The sequence below is a fragment of the Oncorhynchus tshawytscha genome, linkage group LG16 (assembly GCF_018296145.1).
Source record: "Oncorhynchus tshawytscha isolate Ot180627B linkage group LG16, Otsh_v2.0, whole genome shotgun sequence".
NCBI lineage: Eukaryota > Metazoa > Chordata > Actinopteri > Salmoniformes > Salmonidae > Oncorhynchus > Oncorhynchus tshawytscha.
In genome coordinates, this window is record NC_056444.1 from 64,887,369 (window position 1) to 64,911,599 (window position 24,231).

Below are 24,231 nucleotides of genomic sequence, written 5' to 3' on the forward strand. Positions count from 1 at the left end.
AGTATGCAAACACAGCTCATATAACTTATAAGTTTTTGCTTGGGTCCCAGCCCATGTGGGGGTGAAAGGAAATGAGGAAGTAGATGTGCTAGGTAAACAGACCTTTAGGAGAAAGGATGTGGAGTAAAACATATTAAGAGTGTCTCAACATTTTTAAGAGAACCGGAACTACGGATTTACTTCCTCCCTGTCTCTGGCCCACATTCCAGTACAGTAGGTGGCGGTAATATACCATAAAGTTGGATGCCAACCGCAGATAAACACCACAGAAATAGTATGCGCGCGCACCACCTTGTTTCGGTCACGTGAGACGATTACGAATATGGTGGAAGTGTATTTCTTGAAGTGAACCCTCAAAAGAACCAAAACAGACCGGGATATTAAGGAAAGTTGCCTGTCACGTCTTGAACTTCTTCTGCCCTTGGATTCGGGTAAGCATAACATCCGAGGTGGAAAGTCCTCAACCACAATATTTAGCCTAAACACTGGGTCAGTCAGCCACGACACAGGCTAACCTGCCAGCTTTTTATTTAATTTATTTTTTGTATTTCGTGCTCTTGTGTTGTCACGAGCAGTTGTGAGTAACCCATTCATAGATGGTATAACTATTCATAAGTTGCCAGCTGATATGTAACACGTAAACAACACAAATATTGCATCCAAGCTCTGTATCCCGGAGCAGAACGTAAATAACATTTCGCTAGCTAGCAGATAGCGGAGTCTCAAGGTTGTAATTTCACTCGTTTTGACTTAGACTACATCTAATTTAGCCACTCAGCTAACTAGGCTAAACGCGTTAGCCTTCTTCATTGTCAAACATGTCGGAGATACCTACACTTTGCCTTTTGCTAATGTCATGCGACTGATGGTTAACATCTAATCCTAGCGATTGCAAACAAAATGCTATCAAAGTTAGCTATGTTTATGTTCTCCAGACATATTGTTATTGCGTAAAATGACGTTGGGGTTCTCTTGCTGTCATCCAGTCACATGTGTTCATAAAGCATACTGTCATTTCAACAACTCCACCCTTCCAATTTGTTTGAACTGAGGGGTGGGGCTGGGTAAATGTAGCTAACCTTTCTCAATGCATTGTGGTTAATGATTGGTAAGGAAGTTATTTGGCATTTATAAGTTGTATTCTTCAAGAAACAAAGCTCTTCCTGGAATGTTGCACTCTAACCAATACTTTAAAAACAAGTTAAACATGCCTGTGTGTATATTATACTAAACAACAATATAAACTCAACAATTTAAAAGATTTTACTGAGTTACAGTTTATATAAGGAAGTCATTCAATTGAAATACATCCATTAGGACCTCATCTATGGATTTCACATGACTGGGCAGGGGTGAGGCCTGGGTGGGCATAGGCCCACCCACTGGGGATCTAAGCCCAGCCAATCAGAATGAGTTTTTCCCCCCACAAAAGGGCTTTTATTACAGACAGAAATATTTCTCCGTTTCATCAGCTGGCGTGTGGCAGGTCTCAGTCGATCCCGCAAGTGAAAAAGCCATATCGGTAGGTCCTGGGCTGGCGTGGATACAAGTGGTCTGCGGTTGTGAGGCTAGTTGGACGTACTGACAAATTCTCTAAAGCAAATATTTGATTTCAGCCCATGAAACATGGGACCAACAATTATATTTGTGTACAGTATAGTTGATTTTGTCAGTTCTTATGTTAACTATTAACTTGGTAGTCGTTAGCTAAACCCAAAGACATAACCTAACCCAAACAGTAGTTTATGTGGAAAGATAGTAGCCTACTAGCCTTGTCAACAAGAACCTCGGCGGCAGAGCTTTCCTGAGGTCGTGTACAGTTGCGTAAACTGCTATTTAGCCTTTAATCAGGATCTTTTCGTCTAACCTTGGCAATACTTAATTCGTTCTCGATTTGGACGTCACCGGTATCTAAACTCCCAAGGCTAGCTTTAGGGGGAAAGTTGGAATTTATTTATGCTCAGTTATTAAATATGTTTTTGCTGCATGAAGTAATCCAACAAGACTAGATGGCGGTGTATACCTTGTTGGATTATTTCATGGAGAAAAGGATTTTAATTTAATTAAGGAGCATTTTCTAATTTCCAACTTTCCCCCTGCAACTAGCCATGGGAGTTTAGAAGACATTTGTTGTTAGAAAATCTCTTTTGAATAATTCAACATACCAGCTACAACAGCAAATGTTACATAGCTGTATTATCTAGTTAGCCTTGCATTGTGTAACAATGTAACATGATGTAGATACAAAAATGGTTGAACTGCAGCTTTTAACACTGACAAGGGCCTTGTGACTCGAGTATAAAGGACTGACTCGTACTTGAAACCTAGGGACTTGATTAGGATTTATGGTTTATTGACTTGACTACTGCCATCCGCTAGCCTACTTCTAGCCCTGAAGCAGGACTAGATTGAAACATTACAAATAGGCCTATCCTGTGGTGTAGGCATTCCAAAATTCACAACCACCTGTAATCAACTCTAATGGCCTAGGCTGTGTTTCCACTTTTTTTTATTCATTTGTGCATTATCTGATATTTAGCTGAGGGATGTAATCATTGCCTTAAGGTGAGCCTGATCCTGGTCGTAGCTGATGAGTTTCTGACTAGTGAGTTACCTGGCACACAAAGCAGTCGCTCACTGTATGCCCAGGATCAGCAGTAATAAATTATTGACTCCGGGTACAACCAAAGTTAGTTGGTCAAGAGCTTTTTCCTCTCATTTGCATAGGGGAGAAAGGCAAGGAACATACTTTTGTGTAATATAGTGTATGTAGACACTGCTTCAAATGAGTGGATTCTGCTATTTCAGCTGCACCGGTTGCTGACAGGTGTATAAAATTGAGCACGCAGCCATGCAATCTCCATAGACAAACATCGACAGTAGAATGGCCTTACTGAAGAGCTCAGTGGCTTTCAACGTGGCACTGTCACCTTTCATCGGTTTGTCAAATTTCTGCCCCGGTCAACTAAGTGCTGTTATTGTGATGTGAAAACGTCCAAGAGCAACATCGGCTCAGCCGCGAAGTGTTAGGCCACAGAAGCTCACAGAACGGGAACTGCGAGTGCTGATGCGTGTAAAAATCGTCTGTCCTCGTTTACAACACTCACTACCAAGTTCCAAACTGCCCCTGGAAGCTACATTAGCATAATAACTGTTTTGTCAGGAGCTTTATGAATTGGGCTTCCATGGCCGAGCAGCCGCACGCAAGCCTAAGATCACCATGCACAATGCCAAGTGTCGGCTGGAGTGATGTAAAGCTTGTCGCCATTGGGCTCTGGAGCAGTGGAAATGCGTTCTCTGGAGTGATGAATCACGCTTCACCATCTGGCAGTCCGAAGGACAAATCTGGGTTTGGCGGATGTCAGGAGAACCCTACCTGCCCCAATGCATAGCGCCAACTGTAAAGTTTGGGAGGAGGAATAATGGTCTGGGGCTGTTTTTCATGGTTTGGCCTAGGCCCCTTAGTTCCAATTAAGGGAAATCTTAACGCTAAGGCATACAATGACATTCTAGACGATTCTGTGCTTCCAACTTTGTGGCAACAGTTTGGGGAAGTCCCTTTCCTGTTTCAGCATGACAATGCCCCTGTACACAACACAAGTTCCATACAGAAACGGTTTGTTGATCGGTGTGGAAGAACTTGGAATGGCCTGCACAGAGCTTTGACCTCAACCCCATCAAACACCGTTGGGATGAATTTGTACGCCGACTGTGAGCCAGGTCTAATCGCCCATAATTTTGTAATGATATGTTCGAGCAGGTGTCCACATACTTTTGGTCATGTACTGTGCATTTTGAAAGTATTCAGACCCCTCGACTTTTTCAAAATTTTGAAATAAAACATTTACATAAGTATTCAGACCCTTTACTCAGTACTTTGTTAAAGCACCTTTGGCAGCAATTACACCCCAAGTCTTTTTGGATATGACGCTACAAGATTATTTATTTGGGGAGTTTCTCCAATGCTTCTCTGCAGCTCCTCTCAAGCTCTGTCAGGTTGGATGAGAAGCGTCACCGCACAGCTATTTTCAGGTCTCTCCAAAGATGTTGGATCGTGTTCAAGTCTCGGCTCTGGCTCAGGCACTCAAGGACATTGAGACTTGTCCCAGAGCCACTCCTGCCTTGTCTTGGCTGTGTGCTTAGGGTCTATGTCCTGTTGGAAGGGGAACCTTTGCCCCGTACTACTGTCCTGAGCGCTCTGGAGTGTTAATCTTTTCCTCAATCGTGACTAGTTTCCCAATCCCTGCCACTGAAAACATCCCCACAGCATGATGCTGCCTCCATGCTTCATCGTAGGGATGGAGCCTGGTTTCCTCCAGACGCTTGGCATTCAGGCCAAATAGTTCAATCTTGGTTTCATCAGACCAGAGAAACCTTTTTTCTCCTGGTTTGTTTTGAAAACTTCAAGATGGCTGTCATGTGCCTTTTACCGTGGAGTGGCTTCCGTCCGGCCAATCTACCCTAAAGGTCTGATTGGTGGAGTGCTGCAGAGATGGAAGATTCTCCCATCTCCACAGAGGAACTCTAGTGCTCAGTCAGAGGGACAGTTCTTGGTCACCACCCTGACCAAGGCCCTTCTCCCCCGTTTGCTCAGTTTGGCTGGAGCAGCCAGGTCTAGGATGAGTCTTGGTGGTTCCAAATCTCTTCCATTTCAGAATGATGGAGGCCACTGTGTTCTTGGTCACCATCAATGCTGCAGAAATGTTTTGGTACCCTTCCCCAAATCTGGGCCTCAACACAATCCTGTCAACTGTGGGACCTTTTTATATAGACAAGTGTGCCTTTCCAAATCATGTCCAATCAATTGAATTTACCACAGGTGGACTCCAATCAAGGATGTTTAATGGAAACATGATGCTGAGCTCAATTTCGAGTATCATAGCAAATGTAAATAAGATATTACTGTTTTTTATTTTTAGTTAATCTTCAACAATTAAAAAAAAAACTGTTTTTGCTTTGTCATTATGGGGTATTGTGTGTAGATTGAAGAGGAAATAAAATACTTTAAGAATAAGGCCGTAACGTAGCAATATGAAAAAAGCCAAGGTGTCTGAATGCACTTTAGTGTACATTATGCACAATGAGGTAACCACAAACCAGGAATGAGGACTAGGTTATGATTCCTGGTGGTACTTTCACCAGTTTGATTTTCCCTAGAAAGTTACTTGTGGGATGGTATCACACGCGAGGCATTTTCCAGAGAACAGTTATTTGTAAATGGGCAATTCCACAGTAACAGACTGACACTGGGACTTTTTCACTTTAAAATAAATTTCAAACAAACCACTGATTGCCAAGTTAAACAAACCATACTATGCATAAGGACTAGCTTCAACAATTTCCACTGAGATTTTTACAAAAACACATTCACTTCAAGAACAGTGCAGATGCAACGTTGGGTAATAGAATGAGGACACAAACAGCACAAACCTTCATTCTGTTAAGAACAGTTGGATCTGCACTGTTCTTCAAAGTAGTCCTTGTGCATGGATTTGTATGGTTTCTTTAACTTTGCAATTGTTTTTGTTTGACATGCATTTTAAAGTGACACATCTGAATCTGTTACTGTGGAATTACCTAAATGACTCTTAGGAATCTTATAAATATACATCTGAGCTCGGTAAGTTTGACACCGACTTCCATGTACTTATAGAGAAGTCTAGCCTCGTCAGAGAATGGTAGGTACAAGCATAACCGTATTACACCTTTTTAACTAACTTTCATTACCATTCAAAAGAGGTCTGTGTTAGTTGCTGGGTGGTAATAGTGTAACTAACAGAATGCTGACCATGATATTTTGTTTCATTACAATCAGATAACATCACATTTTAGATAAGCTCACTGTAATATCATAAAGCGTCTCTCACAATGCAGTGAGACAGAGGATAGAAAGGCTGTAACTTGCATTGCATGGAATGTACGTTGGTTGACCGAGTGTGGTGTTTTGTTGCAGGTATGTCATGGCCTCCAGCATTGCTAAACCAGGCCCTGGGAATGGCTACCCCATGAAGGCACAACTGCAAATTATGGGTAGGTTCTTAATCCTGATCCTTGTCATTTATTTTGGGTGTTGAAGGGCTTAATCCATACCAAACATAGGAAACGCTCTCTCAGGGTGTGGGCGATGTTCATAAAACAGAATTGACCTGAAGTGACCTATAATATAGTCAAATATGTCATTTAGTCATGTGTGCATACATTTGTATGTATGGGTGGCAAAATCGAACCCACTACCCAGGCATTGCAAGCACCGTGACTACTAACTGAGCTGCTGTCAAACTTCCAACAGACAGTTTTCCTTCTAGCTCTGCCCTAATTCACAACACTCTTCATCTCCTCAGTGCTATCAGCAAAACTGAAAGAGAACAAGAAGAACTGGTTTGGCCCCAGTCCATATGTTGAAGTTGCAGTTGACGGCCAGTCCAAAAAGACCGAAAAATGCAACAACACCCACAGTCCCAAATGGAAGCAGCTGCTCACTGTGTAAGTTGTCATCGTGTTATTGTTGAGAACAAGGAACAGCCGCCTATTAATTTAACGAGTACAAATTCTCTCGCAAGTGTATAGGGTTGACTGAGGATCCACTCATGATTTAGTAGTGCCAAGTGCCAACACATCTACACAATCAATCCCTTCTTTATATAGCTCTGGAGTCTTACTCTGCAGTCCCTTCTTAATTTAAAGTCCCTCTCCAATTTCAGTATGTCTTGGTGTGGAGAATTCAGAGCAGTTATACTATGGTTGAGTAAGCTGATGCGCTTCCATAACTGTCTTTTCATGCAAATATTCAGGGTTTAAATAGGCAGCTGTAATAGTGGGTATGGACACTTGCTTCTATTTGTCTCCATGCTAACGCTGTTTGTTTTGTCTTCAGATATTTGATAATAATTATCTTTGACTATTTCATGTCTGATCAACTCTCACCTAAAATGTATGATATATTCCCAGTGAATTAACCAATGTGATCTTCATTGTATGTTTTTCTTTTATCTCGGCAATAGAATTGTCACTCCTTTCAGCAAGCTCATCTTCCGGGTATGGAGTCACCAGACCTTGAAGTCGGACGTATTGTTAGGCATGGCAACTCTGGAGGTCAGCGACACACTCAAATCCAACGACATGAATAGTGAGTGCCTTCCTTGTATCATGTTATGCATACCTTGCTTGGCTGTATGATAAGGTCCTGTACTGTGTCTGTGCTCTCTCTTACATAACACAGCCACAAGCACCTCCCTCTGCTTTGACTGTGTGATGTCACAGATGAGATTACTTCCCCTTCATAAAGAGTTCATTCAGTCCCCTGCCAATTTTCTAAATACAGTTTAAGACAAACCAGATTGAACATGTCACACCAGTCTCCTATTTTGACAAAGCAGTAAACAATGACAGCTTAGTTTTAGAGTAGGGTAATTACTCTGTTTCTTATGGCTGTATATTTGTTTGACTCTCCTTGTATTCCTTTTATGGGAATGATCTCTCCATGACTTTTTTTCCACTAGTTTGTTGAAGATATATTTCATAAGGTGACAACCGAGATAATCATTGGGCATAGCCTATGCGGTATACTATCCAAGCAGTTCGTTAATGTCCCTCTTGTGTCTCAAACTCAAGGTTATCATCCTGGTGCAAAGTGGCAGGATGACTCAAAGTGCTGATAAAGGCTTTTGACAGACAAGGAACTGAGTGGAAGGAGGCTTTTTATTACATAACCAATAGTGCTGGGAATTGCCAGGGACCTCACGATACGACATTATCATGATACTTAGGTGCTGATATGTATTGCGATTGGATAATGTGATTTTATTGCAACTCGATATTCCAAACATATTGCTCACCATATGTCTGCTGCAGAGGGACAAGAGAGAGACATGAGAAAATAAGTTTTGATCAGTCATGGAAATTAAAGTGCTGAAAACAAATTGGCTCCTTATTTAAAAAGATGGAGAACAAGCTATGAAGGAAAAATACTATAGTTTTGGTGCAGATACAGCCAAATAGCGCAAACATAATATTCAGCTTATTGACAATACGATATTTTGTGAAAAATAATATCCCGATTTGTAACTAGGTTCTTTCCCCCATCTCTGATAACCAATGATTTTGTTCCATGGTGTTTTTCCCTTCAGTCTCTGAGGTGGTGCAGACCCTGCAGCTGAGTGCAGACAAAGACCAGAACGATGTGGTGGGGGACCTGTCTGTCTGTCTGGACGGCATGCAAGTCGACCCAGAGATGTTTGCCTCTGCTGTCGAGGCCAACAGCCGAAGTGTGTCTGCTCTGTGCAATGTTATCTGTATTGATTTATGGGAGAGTTATGGTTTTCCCAACCTGCCCAGAAAATAAGCTCCAGCTTCCCGTCAGTATGTTCAGTTCACAACTCTGTTTGTGTTTCTGATCTCAGGTATGTCAAATGGGGAATCGCAACACAACGGGGATCATGATGTGAGGTAAGCCTATTATTCCTGGTTACTATGGTAATGATGGTCTTGCTTATGAACGGAGTTAATAGTTGACCTTGTGGCAGGAGGAGTAGAGACGGCTCTCCTTCTGTGGATGGTTTGGAGCACAGAGCTTCCCCAACTGGGCATGTGGTCGCAGTGAACGGCACAGGGTCTCCCGCTCTGTCAGCAGGGGGCTCCAAGGGGAATCCTCTACGGCCCCCCAGGCCCTCCCGACCCCCACCACCCACCCCGCGCAGACCAACCTCCTCTCCAGGTGAGTGATTTCTATGGCATGGTGTTTTGCTTTATGCTTCGTTTTGTATGCATTTGTCAGATAATGTGGTAGAAAACAACCATTTAGTGTTGTTTTCTCAAACTCACCCAATCTTTTTTCTCATTCACTGGTTTTCGGCAGCATCCTCTAATAGTTCCATACCAACTGAAGGAAGCGATGGCCCCAGCTCAGAAACCCCAGTCCGTATGCCTGCACCTGCAGTACCAGCCGCAGACCCCAATGCCCCACCCCCTACACACGACCAGAGCCAAGCAATAGCAGCCAGACAAGCAGCCAGTGTTGCTCCAGGCCCCCCCAGAGTCCCCACTGTCGCTGCAGGCCCACTGCTTCCTGGGTAAGGGTCAAGCCATCCATGTTGATCGGTCTGGCAGTAACACTCAGTTAGTCAGTTAGTGGTGTCAATACAACTCAGGAGTTCATCTGACATGTTCTGTTAAACTGAAGATGTGAGCAAGAGAGCTGTTTGAAATATGTCTGCTGTGACTGCTTACCAACTGCAATTACCTGTTATTATTGCTCCAGGGTTACTTAGTCTCATTTTTATACTGTAACTCTACACTACCTGATGTGATTTGGATTCTAGCTTTTTTAGCTGGTGGACTGTTTAAAAAAAAAAGTGTAAACATTTTATTGTGTTGCTGTGAAGATGGGAGCAGAGGGTGGATCAGAACGGAAGGCTGTATTTTGTAGATCATGTGGAAAAGAGGACGACGTGGGAGCGGCCTGAGCCTCTACCTTCTGGGTAACTCCCCTTACATATCCTGTATCTTCAAACTCAACTGATACTCCAACTACAATATACATTCTACATACAGTATTCAAATGCATTTTTCCAACCTCCATACTAACACAGAGAATGGTGTCTTTGTTACTAGAAGATACTAAATGCCAAAGCTCTTATACTGTCTCCCCTGTTCCTCTTTGCCCTGTGTGTAGGTGGGAGCGGCGAGTGGACCCCATGGGCAGGGTCTACTTTGTAGACCACATCACCAGAACTACCACCTGGCAACGGCCCACCATGGAGACGGTACGGAACTATGAACAGTGGCAGCACCAACGCAACCAGCTACAGGGTGCCATGCAGCAGTTCAACCAGCGCTTCATATTTGGGGTGAATGGGGTAAGTGAGAACTCTGACTGATCAAATCAAGTGCTCAGTTCCTTCAATAACAGTACTGAACAGTTGTGAAACACTCAAGAGATGAAGATTTTAAATAAATGGGGAAAGCTGCTATTTGCACTGTGACATGATAATGCCATCAAATGGATTGGGTAATTTACAGGATTTTATTAGGAACTAAAGAACTAAAAGGGGATGCTACCCCATCCCTGGCTTTATTTAGCCAAATGAGCTAGCTGGCAAGCCAGACATGATATTATCTTCCTATAACGGCTCTAACTATGAAATGTAATTAATTGGGCCTTGCTGTTGTGTCCAGACAATCTATTAGTGTTTGTCAGCCTTATCAGATTGTCTGCTTCTCTTAATTCTTTACATATTGTGCCGTAAACAGTTTCCCCTCTTTCAGTTGGTGATATTTAACCAATCTTGATCAGTTGAATATTTTAACTTTGTTCAAATATTATTCCTTATTTTCTCTGGTACACTGAAGCTCCAGGACCAGGTTCCAGCCACTGAGAATAAGCAGTTTGATCCCCTGGGCCCGCTGCCACATGGATGGGGTAAGATCTCACTACCTCACATCGCACAGATTCATTAAATGTTTTCTAGAATTTTTCATGAATTGCTTTACGTCCTCAGAGAAAAGAACTGACAGCAACGAGAGAGTGTACTTTGTCCAACACACCACACGGACTACACAGTGGGAGGACCCTCGCACTCAGGGGTGAGAAGTTCATCTGTGCTACTCTTAGTGCAGATATGTATTCTAACAGCGACTTTTAACCTCCGTGGGGGCTATCCTGGCAAGATTAGCTCAGCCCCTGGTTCTAGTACTCTCCACATGCCCATGTGCTGGATCTGAAGTGTTAATTCAGACATTGTGCAGATCTGTGTCTGACTCTTGGTCCAAGTGATGACAGACACTCTCTCTCTCTCTCTCTCTCTCTCAGGCTGCTGAATGAAAAGCCTCTTCCAGAGGGCTGGGAGATGAGGTTCACTGTCGACGGCATCCCATACTTTGTGGACCACAACAGGAGAGCCACTACATACATCGACCCTCGCACTGGAACATCCTCACTGTACGTCACAAGATTCCATTCACTTGATATAAAAGCATTGGGCTCCCACTCTGACTAAATCATTTTTCTTGAGGCCATATTTTAGAATAAAACTAGGCTGTATGTAGCAAACACGGTTCTGTTTGAGACTAGTTTTGACCTAAAACAGACTGGTGATGGAAGTGTTGCTACTAATAACAGCCCTTTATGTTCTAAAAATGTCAAATAAGGATGACTAAAATGGGCGGAACCGATACTGTACTGTCTATCTTTTAGTATTGTAATGAGCCACACCTGAAGGATGATGGTGTACTGTCAACATGACTGTTCTCTGTGCAGCAGTGACTTTGCTTAGCTCTATTCCCCAACTAACAGGAATTACCTGTTTGGTGCCTTTTCACAGGACTGAGGTTATTGATATTTCCCCTCTAGCTGTTTGTCTGCTCACATGTAGCATGTTTTGGCTGAAACAATTGTCATTATCTAGCCATTTGTTATTTCTGAAGAGTGTAGTGAACACATACCATTGTCTGTCTGGGGTCTATGATTTGACAGTATTGTATAGTTCTCAAACTATAATAAAAGCCAGGTAATCTGACAAGGCTGATTTGTGTTTTGGCCATGATGTGTGACAATGTGTGCCTTGTTCCTTCCCGCTTACTATAAAACAGTGAAAATGGGCCCCAGATTACTTACGTTCGAGACTTTAAAGCCAAAGTCCAGTACTTCAGATTCTGGTGCCAGGTAGGTGGTCATGCCTTCTGAGTTTCAGTGGTTAAACATTGTCATTGTTTTTATGATCAACAGAACCACATGAATTCCAATACAGTGACCCAATTAAATGAAAATGATGACCTGTTATTTCTGTTGGCCCATTCTGAAAAAAGTCACATGCTTCAAAATCACTTATGATTTCCTCTTCTTCTTGTCCAGCAATTGTCAATGCCTCAGCACATCAAGATCACTGTCACCCGCAAAACCCTGTTTGAGGACTCGTTCCAACAAGTGAGTAAACATCCTCCCAAATGATCATGCTGACACTGACATGTTGTCCATATTAATTTGACTCTTTCCGTTGTAGATAATGAGCTTCAATGCACAGGACCTCCGCAGGAGACTATGGATCATATTCCCTGGGGAAGAAGGCCTCGATTATGGTGGGGTGGCAAGGTAAAGCTCTAATGTGCTCTTGTACAGTCATTGCACTCCAATAAATAATATGTCGACGTAGTGATGAAGTTGCCTTTGGTCAAGGTTTCAGCTTTTTGAATCTCCTTGTAAAATATCCTAAATAAGTGGTTGTCTACCAGTTATTTGACCACGTTATAAAGTATGGTGTTAGTTGGATGCTTGCAGAGAGGTATTGTGATGAGTTATCAATTTCTTCCTCTGTAGGGAGTGGTTTTTCCTGCTGTCTCACGAGGTGCTGAACCCCATGTACTGCCTATTTGAATATGCTGGGAAGGACAACTACTGCCTGCAGATCAACCCTGCCTCATACATCAACCCTGACCACCTTAAATACTTTAAATTCATTGGACGCTTCATCGCTATGGTAACTATTTTGAGTCATTAAGTTCAACTTCTACTGCAATGTGATATGTTTGCAAGTGCGAAGATCTGATGCAGTTCTATATTTTTAGATGTTAACCTCCTGATCTCTTTCCCCAGGCTCTTTTCCATGGGAAGTTCATTGACACAGGCTTCTCGCTGCCGTTCTACAAGCGCATGCTGAACAAGCCATGGGCACTGAAAGATCTTGAGTCCATTGACACAGAATTCTACAATTCTCTTATCTGGATTAAGTGAGTCTTCTACGGAAGCTGTACTGATATTAACTTTGGTTGTAACGGATGTTAATGTTTGTTCAATATTTTGGTCCCATTTTTCTTAATGGAAGTTGTTGTTTTCTGTGTTAAGTCGCTGACACATGTCTTTGTCATCTTTTTGTATACTTTAGGGAGAATGACATTGAGGAGTGTGGCCTGGAGATGTACTTCTCTGTGGACAAAGAGATTCTGGGTGAAATCACCACTCATGAGCTCAAGCCGGACGGTGGCGAGGTCCTGGTCACTGAGGAGAACAAGGGAGAGTATATTAGGTCTGTCTCAGCGTATGGCCGCCTTCTCCCCTCTTGGTACCTCTGACCCCTTTTCACTACTGTCCTGGTGTGTGGTGCCTTGATGGTCTGTGTTTCTCCCCCAGGCTTGTAGCAGAGTGGAGGTTGTCCAGAGGTGTGGAGGAGCAGACCCAGGCCTTCTTTGAGGGTTTCAACGAGGTCCTCCCACAGCAGTACCTGCAGTACTTTGACGCCAAAGAACTGGAGGTATGAGTCTTAGTTTAGCATACTTATTTACACCAGATTCCCAATATTCACTCTGGTAAAGATCAGTTGTTCCATTGAACCAATTGTGACGTGTCCACTTCCTGCAGGTGATGCTGTGTGGGATGCAGGAGATCGACCTGACAGACTGGCAGAGGAACACCATCTACAGACACTACGCACGCAGCAGCAAGCAGGTCCTCTGGTTCTGGCAGGTCAGTGTTACTCCTCACCTGTGCTACAGTCAGATGCCACATCTCCTTGGTATCATTCCATTCAGATCACGCACTAAAGAACATGCCTGGACATACTGTACCCTCCTGTACTTTCCTTCCAGCTCATCAAAGAGATGGACAACGAGAAGCGGATGAGACTCCTCCAGTTCGTCACAGGCACCTGTCGCCTTCCTGTTGGAGGCTTTTCTGACCTATTGGGTAAGCTTGAGGCTGTTCCTTCCCCTCATGGGTGGATGACAAATACAATCTGCAGAGGTAAAAGATAATGAAACAACATTGTGCCCTTTTTACCTGTAAGTAGATGGGTTAGTGACTTGCATATTTGGTTTTGTAGGAAGCAATGGCCCGCAGAAGTTCTGCATTGAGAAGGTGGGAAAGGAGAACTGGCTGCCCAGAAGTCACACCTGGTAAGTACTGTATGGAAGAGTCAAGGTTAAAAGGCTTCATTCGACAGATAACGAACCTGCCCCTCTTTCCCCCTTTTCTAGCTTCAATCGATTGGATCTGCCTCCTTACAAAAGCTATGAGCAGCTGAAGGAGAAATTGATGTTTGCGATTGAAGAGACTGAGGGCTTTGGGCAGGAGTGATCTAGCAACTGATCGATAGACACAGGAGTGTGATCTTTGTTTGTCAGTGTTTAAGCCAGGGAGCCTCTCGAAGACTGGCATCTGTGTAAGCGTGTTTGTGCGTGCGTGCTGTTGAAGGGAGAGACCTTGCTCTAAAATATTGGAAGCATATTAGAGGTGGTTATTGATCCACAAGAGTAAACTGCTCCTGTCTCATAGAATGTGTGCCCCTCCCCCATCATGTATTAACGCTGGAAACTCACCCTCAATAACATCATATCATATATGGGACAGGGTTATCAGCAGCATCGGCCCCAACACTATTTCTGACTATCCCAACACTGACTTTGAGGAAAATGTTGAAATAAAATTGTTACGTCTGATAAGACAATGGCCAGATCCAGAAGGTTCTCTGCACATGCTTTAAAATAGAACAGTTCTTCCGTTCAAGGTTCCTTAGCATTTATCTGTGAATCAATAAAATATTGCACGGGACAATATTGGCCCCTATATTTATAAAGGTACATGGATGTGGCTCTACTATGACCCTAGTTTTATAGGGCATTGTGACATGATAAAATGTAATCTCTAAGTATTCTGGGGAATAGGAAGTGTGAAATGTTTGTGTCCAGAATATTGCCTTGATGTCTTGGCTGATTTGCGATTTAACCAAGTTGTGTGCTGAGGTTGTGCCTGTGAAGACTAAACAGGTAGCTTTTAAAAGAGATTTTTAACAAACTGATTTATCCATTTTATATTAATGGGAGATGTTTTTCTGGCCGTGGCAAAGGCATGGGAACGTCGGTGGAATACATTTAGTTTGTTTTTCTGGGTTGATTTTTGAATGGAAATCCTAGGGTAGTTAATGTGTAAATAATGATTTATGGTGCATTGCAAATAAAGTTGGCTCCTATTTTTGTCTCCAGATGTATCCTTAATGCAACTTAAACTGCTCTCCCTGTATATGAAACCATGTTGTAAATTGTGTTAATAACAAATTAATTTCATAAAATAAAAATGGTGTTTAGTAATAAGGGGTGTGTTGTGAAACGCCATTTGAAAGATTTTTTTTCCCCCCTTTTGATTTATATGTACATTATGAATTTGTGTAAAAAAAAAATATATAAAAAAAATATCAAATTAATTCTATGGGTTTAGTGTTTTTCCTTTTGTGGTGTTACTGTGGTAGTGACATCAGTGAAGAAATCTAAACAATCTAGTTAAACGAGTGAAAGGCTTCAAATCATGGCTAATCCATTTAGAATAGTTTCATTTTAGCTAAATGCAGTGTATTATAGAGTACATGTCTTAACATTCATTCATAGAATGTTATGTACAAAAATAGAATTGGTACCTCCAAAGGAAGTCAGGATATCTGCACGATAGATTTACTGTACATGCGGCAGGTGAAAAAAGACATCTGCCCATGGATGAGATGCAGTGCCTTCAGAAAGTATTTTATTTACTTTACCACATTTTGTGTTACAGCCTGAATTCAAAATGTGTCAAATGTTTTTCTTACACATCTACATACAAAGTAAAAACATGTTTTATAGATTTTTTTTATTAAAAATGAAATACAGAAATCAAAATGACCTAAGTATTCAGACCACTGAGTCATTACTTTGTAGAAGCACCTTTAGCAGTGATTACAGTGAGTCTTTATGGGTAAGTCATTAAGAGCTTTTCACACATGATCGTGCAGCGTTTGCCCATTATTCTTTTCAACATACTTCAAGCTCTGTCAAATTGGTTATTGATCATTGCTATACAAACATTTCCAGGTCTTGCCATATTTTCAAGTAGATTTAAGTCAATTGTAACTCAGCCACTCAACATTCACTGTCTTGGTAAGAAACTCAAGTGTAGATTTGGCCTTGTGTGTTAGGTTATCCTGCTGAAAGGTGAATTCATCTTCCAGTGTCTTGGAAAGCAGACTAAACCTGGTTATCCTCTAGGATTTTGCCAGTGCTAAGCTCCATTCTGTCTTTTTAATCCTGAAACTCACCAGTCCTTAACTATTACAAGCAAACACATAACATGCAGCTGAGTGATACTCAGTAATGTGTTATTTGATTTACCCCAAACATACCACTTTATATTCAATGAATTATTCAGACAATTTTTATGCAGTATTACTTTAGTGCCTTGTTGCAGGAAGCATTCATGTTTTGTAATATTTGTATTCTGTACAGGCTTCATTTTCACTGTCAATTAGGTTAGTATTGTGGAGTAACTACATTGATCCATTCCCAGTTTTATCACAGCCATTAAACTCAATTTTTTTAAAGTCACCATTGGCCTCTTGGTGAAATCCCTGAGCAGTTTCCATCTTCTCCGGCAGAGTTAGGAAGTACGCCTGTATCACTGTAGTGACTGGCTGGATTGATACTCCATCCAAAGTGTAATTAATAAGTTCTCCGTGCTCAAAGGGATAGTCAATGTCATCTTTTTGTCCCATCTACCAATAGGTGCCATTCTTTGCTAAGCATTGGCAAACCTCCCTGGTCTTTGTGGTTCAATCTGTGATTGAAATTCACTGCTCGACCTTACAATTATCTATGTGTGGGGTAAAGAGATTTTTTTTGTATGACAACCTCATGTTAAACACTTATTGCACAGAGTCCACGGAACTTGACCTAAGAACATTTTTACTCCTGAACTTATTTAGGCTTGCCATACAAAGCGGTTGAATACTTGACTAAAGTCATTTTAGCTTTTCATTTAAATATTTTTTTAATAAAAAAAAAAAAAATCCACTTTGACAACATGGGGTATTGTGTGTAGGCCAGTCATTTTGACCATTTTTAAACTCAAGCTGTAACACAATATGGAAAAAGTCAAGGGGTGTGTATACTTTCTGAAGACACTAACTCACTGTTCTGAATAACAATCATTAATGAAAGACAAAGTGCCAAGCTTCAATGTTTTAATATAAAACAAATAAACCCCCTTTAATTTAATTGGAAGGATATAGTGAGATTCAAATCCCTTCCATATGCAAAGGTAGTCTCAGGACAATCTTTTCAAGATTCTGCTTGAATAACTCAGGCCTAGTCTTGGCACCAGTCTGTTTAGCTATCATTCTACTCCTGTCATGCAAAACTTTGGCATTTGACAAGGAGACAAGGTGTGGAATGTTAACCTGGGTACCAGTCTGTTTAGCTAACTCAGGCCTCAATCCACTGTCTCTATGAACATGGGTGCTCTGCTGTAACCAGCCAGTCTCACTCAGCAGTCTCCAAAGTGTTCCTCTAGCTCTGCCTCTCCTCCCACCGACAGATCCTCAACTGGGACAACTGACTGCCTGAGGGTCCTCGATCCTCTCCTCGTCGCCCTCCTTTTCATCCACCTCTCCCCTGCTCTGTTCCATATCTGACTCCTCGTTCCCCTTTGACCCCTCTGTTCCGTGTCCCTGCCTCGTCACTCTTTTCTCTGCCCTGTCCTTCTCCACCGCAGTCCCTGCCATGGGGCACTTGTGGTCTCTGTAATACTTCTGTCGGGTGAAGCCCTTTTTGCAGGTGGCACATCGGAAACGATAGTTGTTTGTGTGGGAGCGTTGGTGCTCAAGCATGTGGGCTCTTCTGCTGAAAGCTTTCTGGCAGTACCCACATTTATAGGGCTTGATACCTTGAGACAACAGAAACAAAAGTATGGCTCTAAATGGTTTTGAATCATCACTTTAAATGGCCGTCAAGAGCTGCAACAAGGTAAATTATGTTTACAGTTGTGACTGGTATAGTAATCATTTACTACAATAGACAGGAAATACTCACCAGAATGAGACAGTATGTGTGCCTTCAGCTTGTCTGGTCTGTTAAACTCTTTAATGCAGCCAACATGTGTCCTGAAAGCACAAAACAATGCTTTGAATACACCAATAAAAACACAACTTTCTGTTACATTGACGTATCCCCAGGTTTCTATTGGAATCTTTTGTGGCTCAGGTTTCCAAATAGGCTCAAATATGATCTGTTAGAAAAATATACACCTCACTTACCTAAATGGACATTTGTATTTCTTAAAGGGCTCATGAATGAGCATGTGCCTCTTCACCTTGTCCTTCCTGTTGAACATGGCCTCACAAACAGAACATTGGTATGGCTTTTCTCCTGCAATGAAATGACAGTGTTGCCATAAGCACAGCAGAGAGAATCGAGTGAAAGTTATTTGCACCATAGGGTAATGTGTCTGCATGCCTCACCTGAGTGGATACGAGTGTGCAGCTTGAGGTAGTGCTCTGTTTTGAAGAACTTTGTACATATCTGACATTTGAACCTTCCTCCGATACCATGTGTGGGCAAGTGCCGCCGGAAATACCTCTCACAAGGAAAAACCTGTTAAAAATAAATGCATTATTTAGAATGACTTATTCTAACATAGCAGCGAGTGACATCCATTTATTTTCTAGAGCATACCTTTTGGCAATGTGGGCAGGGGAAGTTATGTGAGGCGGTTAACAAATGCTGCTCCAAGGCCTCTTGCGTGGAGTACCGGCTTTGGCATTTCATGCACCTGAGTGTGACAGAAACACTGGTGAAACCCATAACCATGGGGTCAAACTAAAGGCCATATAAAACACAGAGAGAAGCTGTGATCACACTGAAAAGAAAGCAACTGACTGAACTTTGTCAGCATTAGTATGACCTAATTAGGAGACTGGAGTTCGTGACGCTAACCTATAGAAAGTTGTCTCCTTGCGTGTGTTCTGCTGGGGACAGAAGCAGTGGGAGTACTGGTGCACCCCCAGCTCAAACAGCGAGGGGAACACCTTGCTACACAGGTGGCAGCGGTAGGTGAGCTGCTCCTGGTGCATCCGGGTGTGCTCCAGGAACAGATCCAGCTTCTGGAACGTCTGGGAACAGGTCTTCACCACACACTTATATACCTGAAACACAGCAGAAAGGAACATTAGAAGGATGAGTGGTGAGGACAGAGCTCTTAAGGAAGACATCTGACAGAATAACATTTCTATTTGAATACCTGTTCAAAGGAGAACAAAAAAGTTTTCCAAATAATATGAACACCGATTGCCCTCTGTGCTTAATAATGCTCGTGCTTCATTATTGTTCTGGGTAGATCCTTCCCTCTGGCCATGTGGACTCACCTGCTCTCCTTTGTGCTGGGTCATGTGAGATTTGAGCTGGAAGTAGGTGCTGAACTTGCCAGCACAGAATTGGCACTGGTAAGAGCTGTCGATCAGGATTATCTGCTTGGTCTGAGCCTGCTGACCATTGTGCTTGCCGTCACCATCACCCAGGCTGTCTACATCAGTCTGGGTTTCACAGTCTCTCTCCTCAGGCTTACCTGGGGCTTCTGAACACACAATCTACATTTATAATACATACTTAGGCCCTTAATAATACATTCATTATGACATACTTCATTGATTTTGGATATTATTATCACTATGTCATCCACAAAAGGTCTGAATGGCCTATAGAGAAAAGGATTCCACAGTGAGATGATTACCTGGCTGCTCCTCCTCCTCCTCCTCATGCTGCTGTTCCTCCTGTTGTTCCATGACCTCCTCTGCACACAGTGGGACCACCTTAACTGTGATGGGCAGTCTGGACACTGTACTGGCCACGCCCGAGGGCCACACTTTGTGTGTCTGCATGTGCTTCTTCACATTAGACTTCTGGGCAAAGGCCCGGCCGCATACGATGCACTGGAAAGGCTTCTCCCCTGTATGACTGTAGAGACATCAAAGATGACAACGCATATGGATATTGCTTTTCTGTTTGGGCTGAATGGTACATTTGGTTTGTTAAGCTCACCTTCTGATATGTTGCTGGAGATCAAAGTTTTTGGAGAAGACTTTGTCACAGAAATTGCACTTCAGCTTCTGCGACTTTCCTTTCATTTGTTCTGCTGAAGAGCCAATGGATATTAACAATGGACAACATTATTTTATTTAGCCAATGATGAGAAAACAATGTAAAAATATATTTGTTAGGGTCAGACCAATATGTACTGTATATTGACATTTGTTTTCAAAATCATACCCACTGCTCCATCCTGGCCTTTCTTTCCATTTTTGGGTCGTTTAGGAATGATCACTTTGTCAAACTCCTCAAGCCCAGTTAGGTTTGCAGCGATGCTGCAGGTCTTGGTCTTGGTGCCTTGCTTCCCAGGGCTGTATATTGGAGGAGTGTTGAATGACTGGCTCTCCACACACTGACTCGGGACCTGTGGGCAGAAAAAATGTATAGTGTTAGTGAACTACTGAGCCAAACTGTTTAGGAAGTTGCCCAAAGACTGCAGAGTACAAGTCTGTCATCCACCTCATTCTCTGCAAATCACAGATTGCATTAATTAAAGCTCACCTGTACAGATTGGAACAGCTGCAAGCCCAAGGTGTGAATCTCTGCACTACCACTCCCAGACATTTGAGGCATTGTGCTGTAGACCTGGACCACTGAGTTGCTGATACTGGGTGGCACCTGGGAGGACAGAGGCTGAGACTGTCCGGGTGGGAGAGAGTGGGAGGACTGCTGATGGTGCTGAAGGTAGGATGCACCTGTGTGCATACTCAGGTTACTCTGAGAAGGAAAGGTAAACACGATATGCAGTGAATAAAGGATAAAGGAATATACTTATTGAGAAGAATAGTTAAATTCGGGATGCAAAGTTACATGAACAATTCCGGGAAAGCATCCAAGTTAGGCAATAAGCAAGGAAATCCAGAATCCTCCAAAAATGGGATTTCTGGAAAACCAGGGAATCTTGGGAAAGTTACTGGAATTGTGCAACCCTATACTTAATTGAATGAAAACAACTTACCTGAATAGGTGGCTGCATTGCTGCCATGGGTTGGTCAATGGATGTGAAGGCGGAGATGGCAGACATCAGAACATCATCGCTCACTAAAACATTGCCTTGGACCAGTGTGTGATTAAGAGGAGATGGAGGCACTGTGATGTATGTGGATACCTGATGTGGATAGCGAAACAAAGAAAAAAGGAAGGCTGCATTATTGCATTTACATTGCAAGTGAATTATTGTTCTGGTGCATGCTATGATACTGTATGGGCTGGGAGTAAGTACAGGAGATAGGTAACTAGTTTATCTTGCCAGACTCATGGTGTGGGAAAAGACTAAGTGACCAACAACAAAAAACATCTTAGTTATCAATCAAAACCATACGTCATAAGCCAGTAGTGCTGCACCCACCTGTCTGTTGGGGGTCTGTGGCACAGAGCTAATGGAGGGCACAGGGGTGTAGGCGTTACTAGATGCCAGTGATACTGTAGACAGGGAAGGGGCATTGGACTGGCACTGCTCTCGCTTGTGGGTCATAAAGGCAGGCAATGTGTTGAACTGTTTCTTGCACTTCCCACAAAGAAAGACATCTTCATCATCTGTAGAGGACAATTGGGAATATACAGTACCTTCAGAAAGTATCCACACCCCTTGACTTTCTCCATATTTTGATTAATTACAGCCTGAATTTAAAATGGATTAAAATGTAGATGTTAAGACACTAGCCTACACACTATACCCCATTATGTCAAAGTGGAATTATGTCCCGGAGTAAAAATATGATTAACAAGTCACATAACAAGTTGCACAGACTCACTGTGTGCAATAATATTGTTTAACATGATTTTTGAATGACTACCTCATCTCTGTACCCCACACATATAACTATCTGTAAGGTCCCCCAGTCAAGCAGTGAATTTCAAACAGATTCAACCACAAAGACCAGGGTGGTTTGCCAAAGCCTCAAAGAAACACACCTATTGGTAGATGTGTAAAAATATATATATATATACCCAACATTTAATATCTCTTTGAGCATGGTAAAGTTATTAATTACATTTTGGATGGTGTATCAATACACCCAGTCACTACAAAGATACAGGCATCCTTCCTAACTCAGTTGCCGGAGAGAAAGGAACCCGCTCAGCCATTTATAGTTTAATGGCTGTGATAGAGGAAAATTGAGGATGGATCAACAACATTGTAGTTACTCCACAATACTAACCCAAATGACAGAGTGAAAATATGGAAGTGTGTACAAGTAACCGATGCGAAATGGCTAGCTAGTTAGCGGTGGTGCGCGCTAATAGCGTTTCAATCAGTGACGTCACTCGCTCTGAGACCTTGAAGTAGTTGTTCCCCTTGCTCTGCAAGGGCCGTGGCTTTTGTGGAGCGATGGGTAACAATGCTTCGAGGGTGGCTGTTGTTGATGTGTGCAGAGGGTCCATGGTTTGAGCCCAGATAGGGTGAGGAGAGGGACAGAAGCTATACTGTTACATACAGAATAAAAAAATATTCCAAAACATACATCCTGTTTGCAATAGGGCACTAAAGTAAAACTGGAAAAAAAACTTGGCTAAGAAATTAACTTTGTCCTGAATACAAAGCATTATGTTTGGGGCAAATCCAACACAACGAGTACCAATCTCCATATTTTCATGGTGGTGGCTGCATCATGTAATAGGTATGCTTGTTATCGGCAAGAACTAGGGAGTTTTTTTATGCTAAAAAGAAACAGAAGAGCTAAGCACAGGCAAAATCCTAGAGGAATAGCTGGTTCAATTTACTTTCCAACAGACATTGTTAGACAATAACCTAAAATACAAGGCTAATTATAAACTGGAGATGACACTAAATGTTCCAGAGGAGCCTAGTTACAGTTTTGACTTAAAATCGTCTTGAAAATCTATGGCAAGAATTGAAAATGGATGTCTAGCAACCAACTTGGCAGAGCTTGAAGAATTTTTAAAAGAATAATGTGCAAATATTGTACAATCCAGGTGTGCAAAGCTCTTAAAGACTTACCTAGAAAGACTCACAGCTGTAAACACTGTCAAATGTGATTCTAACATGTATTGACTCGGAATACTTATGTAAAATGAGATTTCTGTATTTCATTTTCACTTTGTCATTATGGGGTATTGTGTGTAGATGAGTGAGACAAAACATATACTTTGAATTCAAGCTTTAACACAACAAAATGTGGAATCAAGAGTATGAATACTTTCCGAAGGCACTGTATCCACCCTTCCATATTTAAACTGCAATCAGTGGAGACACAGAACAGATCCTTGTTTTGAGTTACTGTAGTACCTAGTTCTCCGATCAACACAATAGAAATTGCAGTGAGACAAAAATTAAGTGGATAAAAGAGAAGTACACACCCATTGCCTGAATGGTAGATGAGCCTGAGATGTTCTGGTTGTTTGGGTCAGGGACACCTCCCTGGCCATCCAACAGAGACTGGACAGCCAGGACTGTCTGGTTGTCCATCCCTAGAAGAGAATAATAGATCTGGAGGTCAGAACGGTGCAGATCATGGTGATGATATACCATAGTACGACAGGAACAAAATAAAATAGGATTGGTGCGCTACTGCTATTTTGACAACAAGCAGCCTCTCAATGGGTTGAAGCTAGCGCAAGTGGCTGTTGTTTCAATGCGACATACTCCCTCTTCTCAAGAAATCCCCAAACAAAAGAAATAGCTATACATTACCATAAGCAAATTTAAAGAACAAATGCAAAATTATCCAAATTTACTCAACGAAATGATAACTAGCTAGCTCTCTGGCATCGATTATTATAATACAAATTGTGCTTTACCATATTACATTACCATAATTACACCTCCCAGATAACCCAAAATAACCTAACTTTTTCGAGAAAAAGTTGTCTTACAACACATTCATATGTTGTTAAATTAAAAGCGTGGTATATGATCAACGTGTCGATACCTTCCAGGACTTCAAATATAGCCTGCGCCATCTTGTAGTTCTTCTGTGTGTAGGCTTTCGATGAATATGACTGCGTAGCCGATAACGTTATGTAGGCGGATTCTCTCTGCCCAACAGCTGGTCCAGGGCCAGTTTCAACAGTTTTTGTCATATTTTTGGTTTTGGATTCGGGTAGGAAAGGCTGATCCCAAGTCAGACGTTAACTCATTCATCACCCCTCTCGATTTTCTTCACAAAATAGTTACCAAAGAAAAAGCTAATCAAATCACTTATGACATATTCAAAGGTACACTTTCTCACAGTTGATCTATTAGCCAAAAACATGTTTTCCCATTCATAACAATGAAAAGCGTGGCATCACAGAGAGTGGCATTTCATGGGAGCCAATGACAAGTCTCGGAAATTCTGACGTTAGAGGGACGCAATTCGCCCAACCAATTGAAATCGTGATTTTCATGCACGTGCATGT

At 42.1% G+C, this 24,231-nt stretch overlaps 2 protein-coding genes across 4 annotated transcripts; one reads left to right on the top strand and one right to left on the bottom strand.

Annotated features, from left to right (window-relative positions):
• Positions 1-279: 279 nt before the first annotated feature.
• LOC112244983 (E3 ubiquitin-protein ligase Itchy) lies at positions 280-15,076 on the top strand. The gene is made up of 24 exons (XM_024412902.2): positions 280-431; positions 5,954-6,030; positions 6,342-6,483; positions 7,002-7,126; positions 8,127-8,264; positions 8,400-8,445; positions 8,523-8,713; positions 8,855-9,068; positions 9,381-9,476; positions 9,671-9,854; positions 10,348-10,417; positions 10,497-10,581; positions 10,808-10,936; positions 11,587-11,659; positions 11,849-11,920; positions 11,997-12,085; positions 12,311-12,470; positions 12,587-12,720; positions 12,876-13,016; positions 13,121-13,241; positions 13,349-13,453; positions 13,576-13,672; positions 13,809-13,881; positions 13,963-15,076. The coding sequence occupies exons 2-24, from the start codon at positions 5,961-5,963 to the stop codon at positions 14,060-14,062; spliced, it is 2,655 nt and encodes an 884-aa protein (XP_024268670.1). The 5' UTR covers positions 280-431; positions 5,954-5,960; the 3' UTR covers positions 14,063-15,076.
• A 1,880-nt stretch (positions 15,077-16,956) lies between these two features.
• On the bottom strand, positions 16,957-23,875 carry LOC112244984 (zinc finger protein 341). Of its 3 annotated transcripts, none has more exons than XM_024412904.2 (15): positions 23,763-23,875; positions 23,191-23,301; positions 21,218-21,405; positions 20,828-20,977; positions 20,371-20,586; positions 20,050-20,233; positions 19,822-19,912; positions 19,514-19,737; positions 19,149-19,357; positions 18,721-18,929; positions 18,460-18,556; positions 18,246-18,378; positions 18,042-18,153; positions 17,818-17,888; positions 16,957-17,671 (listed from the first exon to the last, which is right to left on the bottom strand). In XM_024412904.2, the coding sequence occupies exons 1-15, from the start codon at positions 23,791-23,793 to the stop codon at positions 17,328-17,330; spliced, it is 2,370 nt and encodes a 789-aa protein (XP_024268672.1). In that variant the 5' UTR covers positions 23,794-23,875; the 3' UTR covers positions 16,957-17,327. The 3 variants fall into 3 exon arrangements, with proteins under 3 accessions (XP_024268672.1, XP_024268671.1, XP_042155428.1); XM_024412903.2 differs by having other exon boundaries at positions 19,822-19,915; XM_042299494.1 differs by lacking the exon at positions 23,763-23,875 and adding an exon at positions 23,645-23,758 and having other exon boundaries at positions 19,822-19,915.
• Between the last annotated feature and the right edge of the window lie 356 nt (positions 23,876-24,231).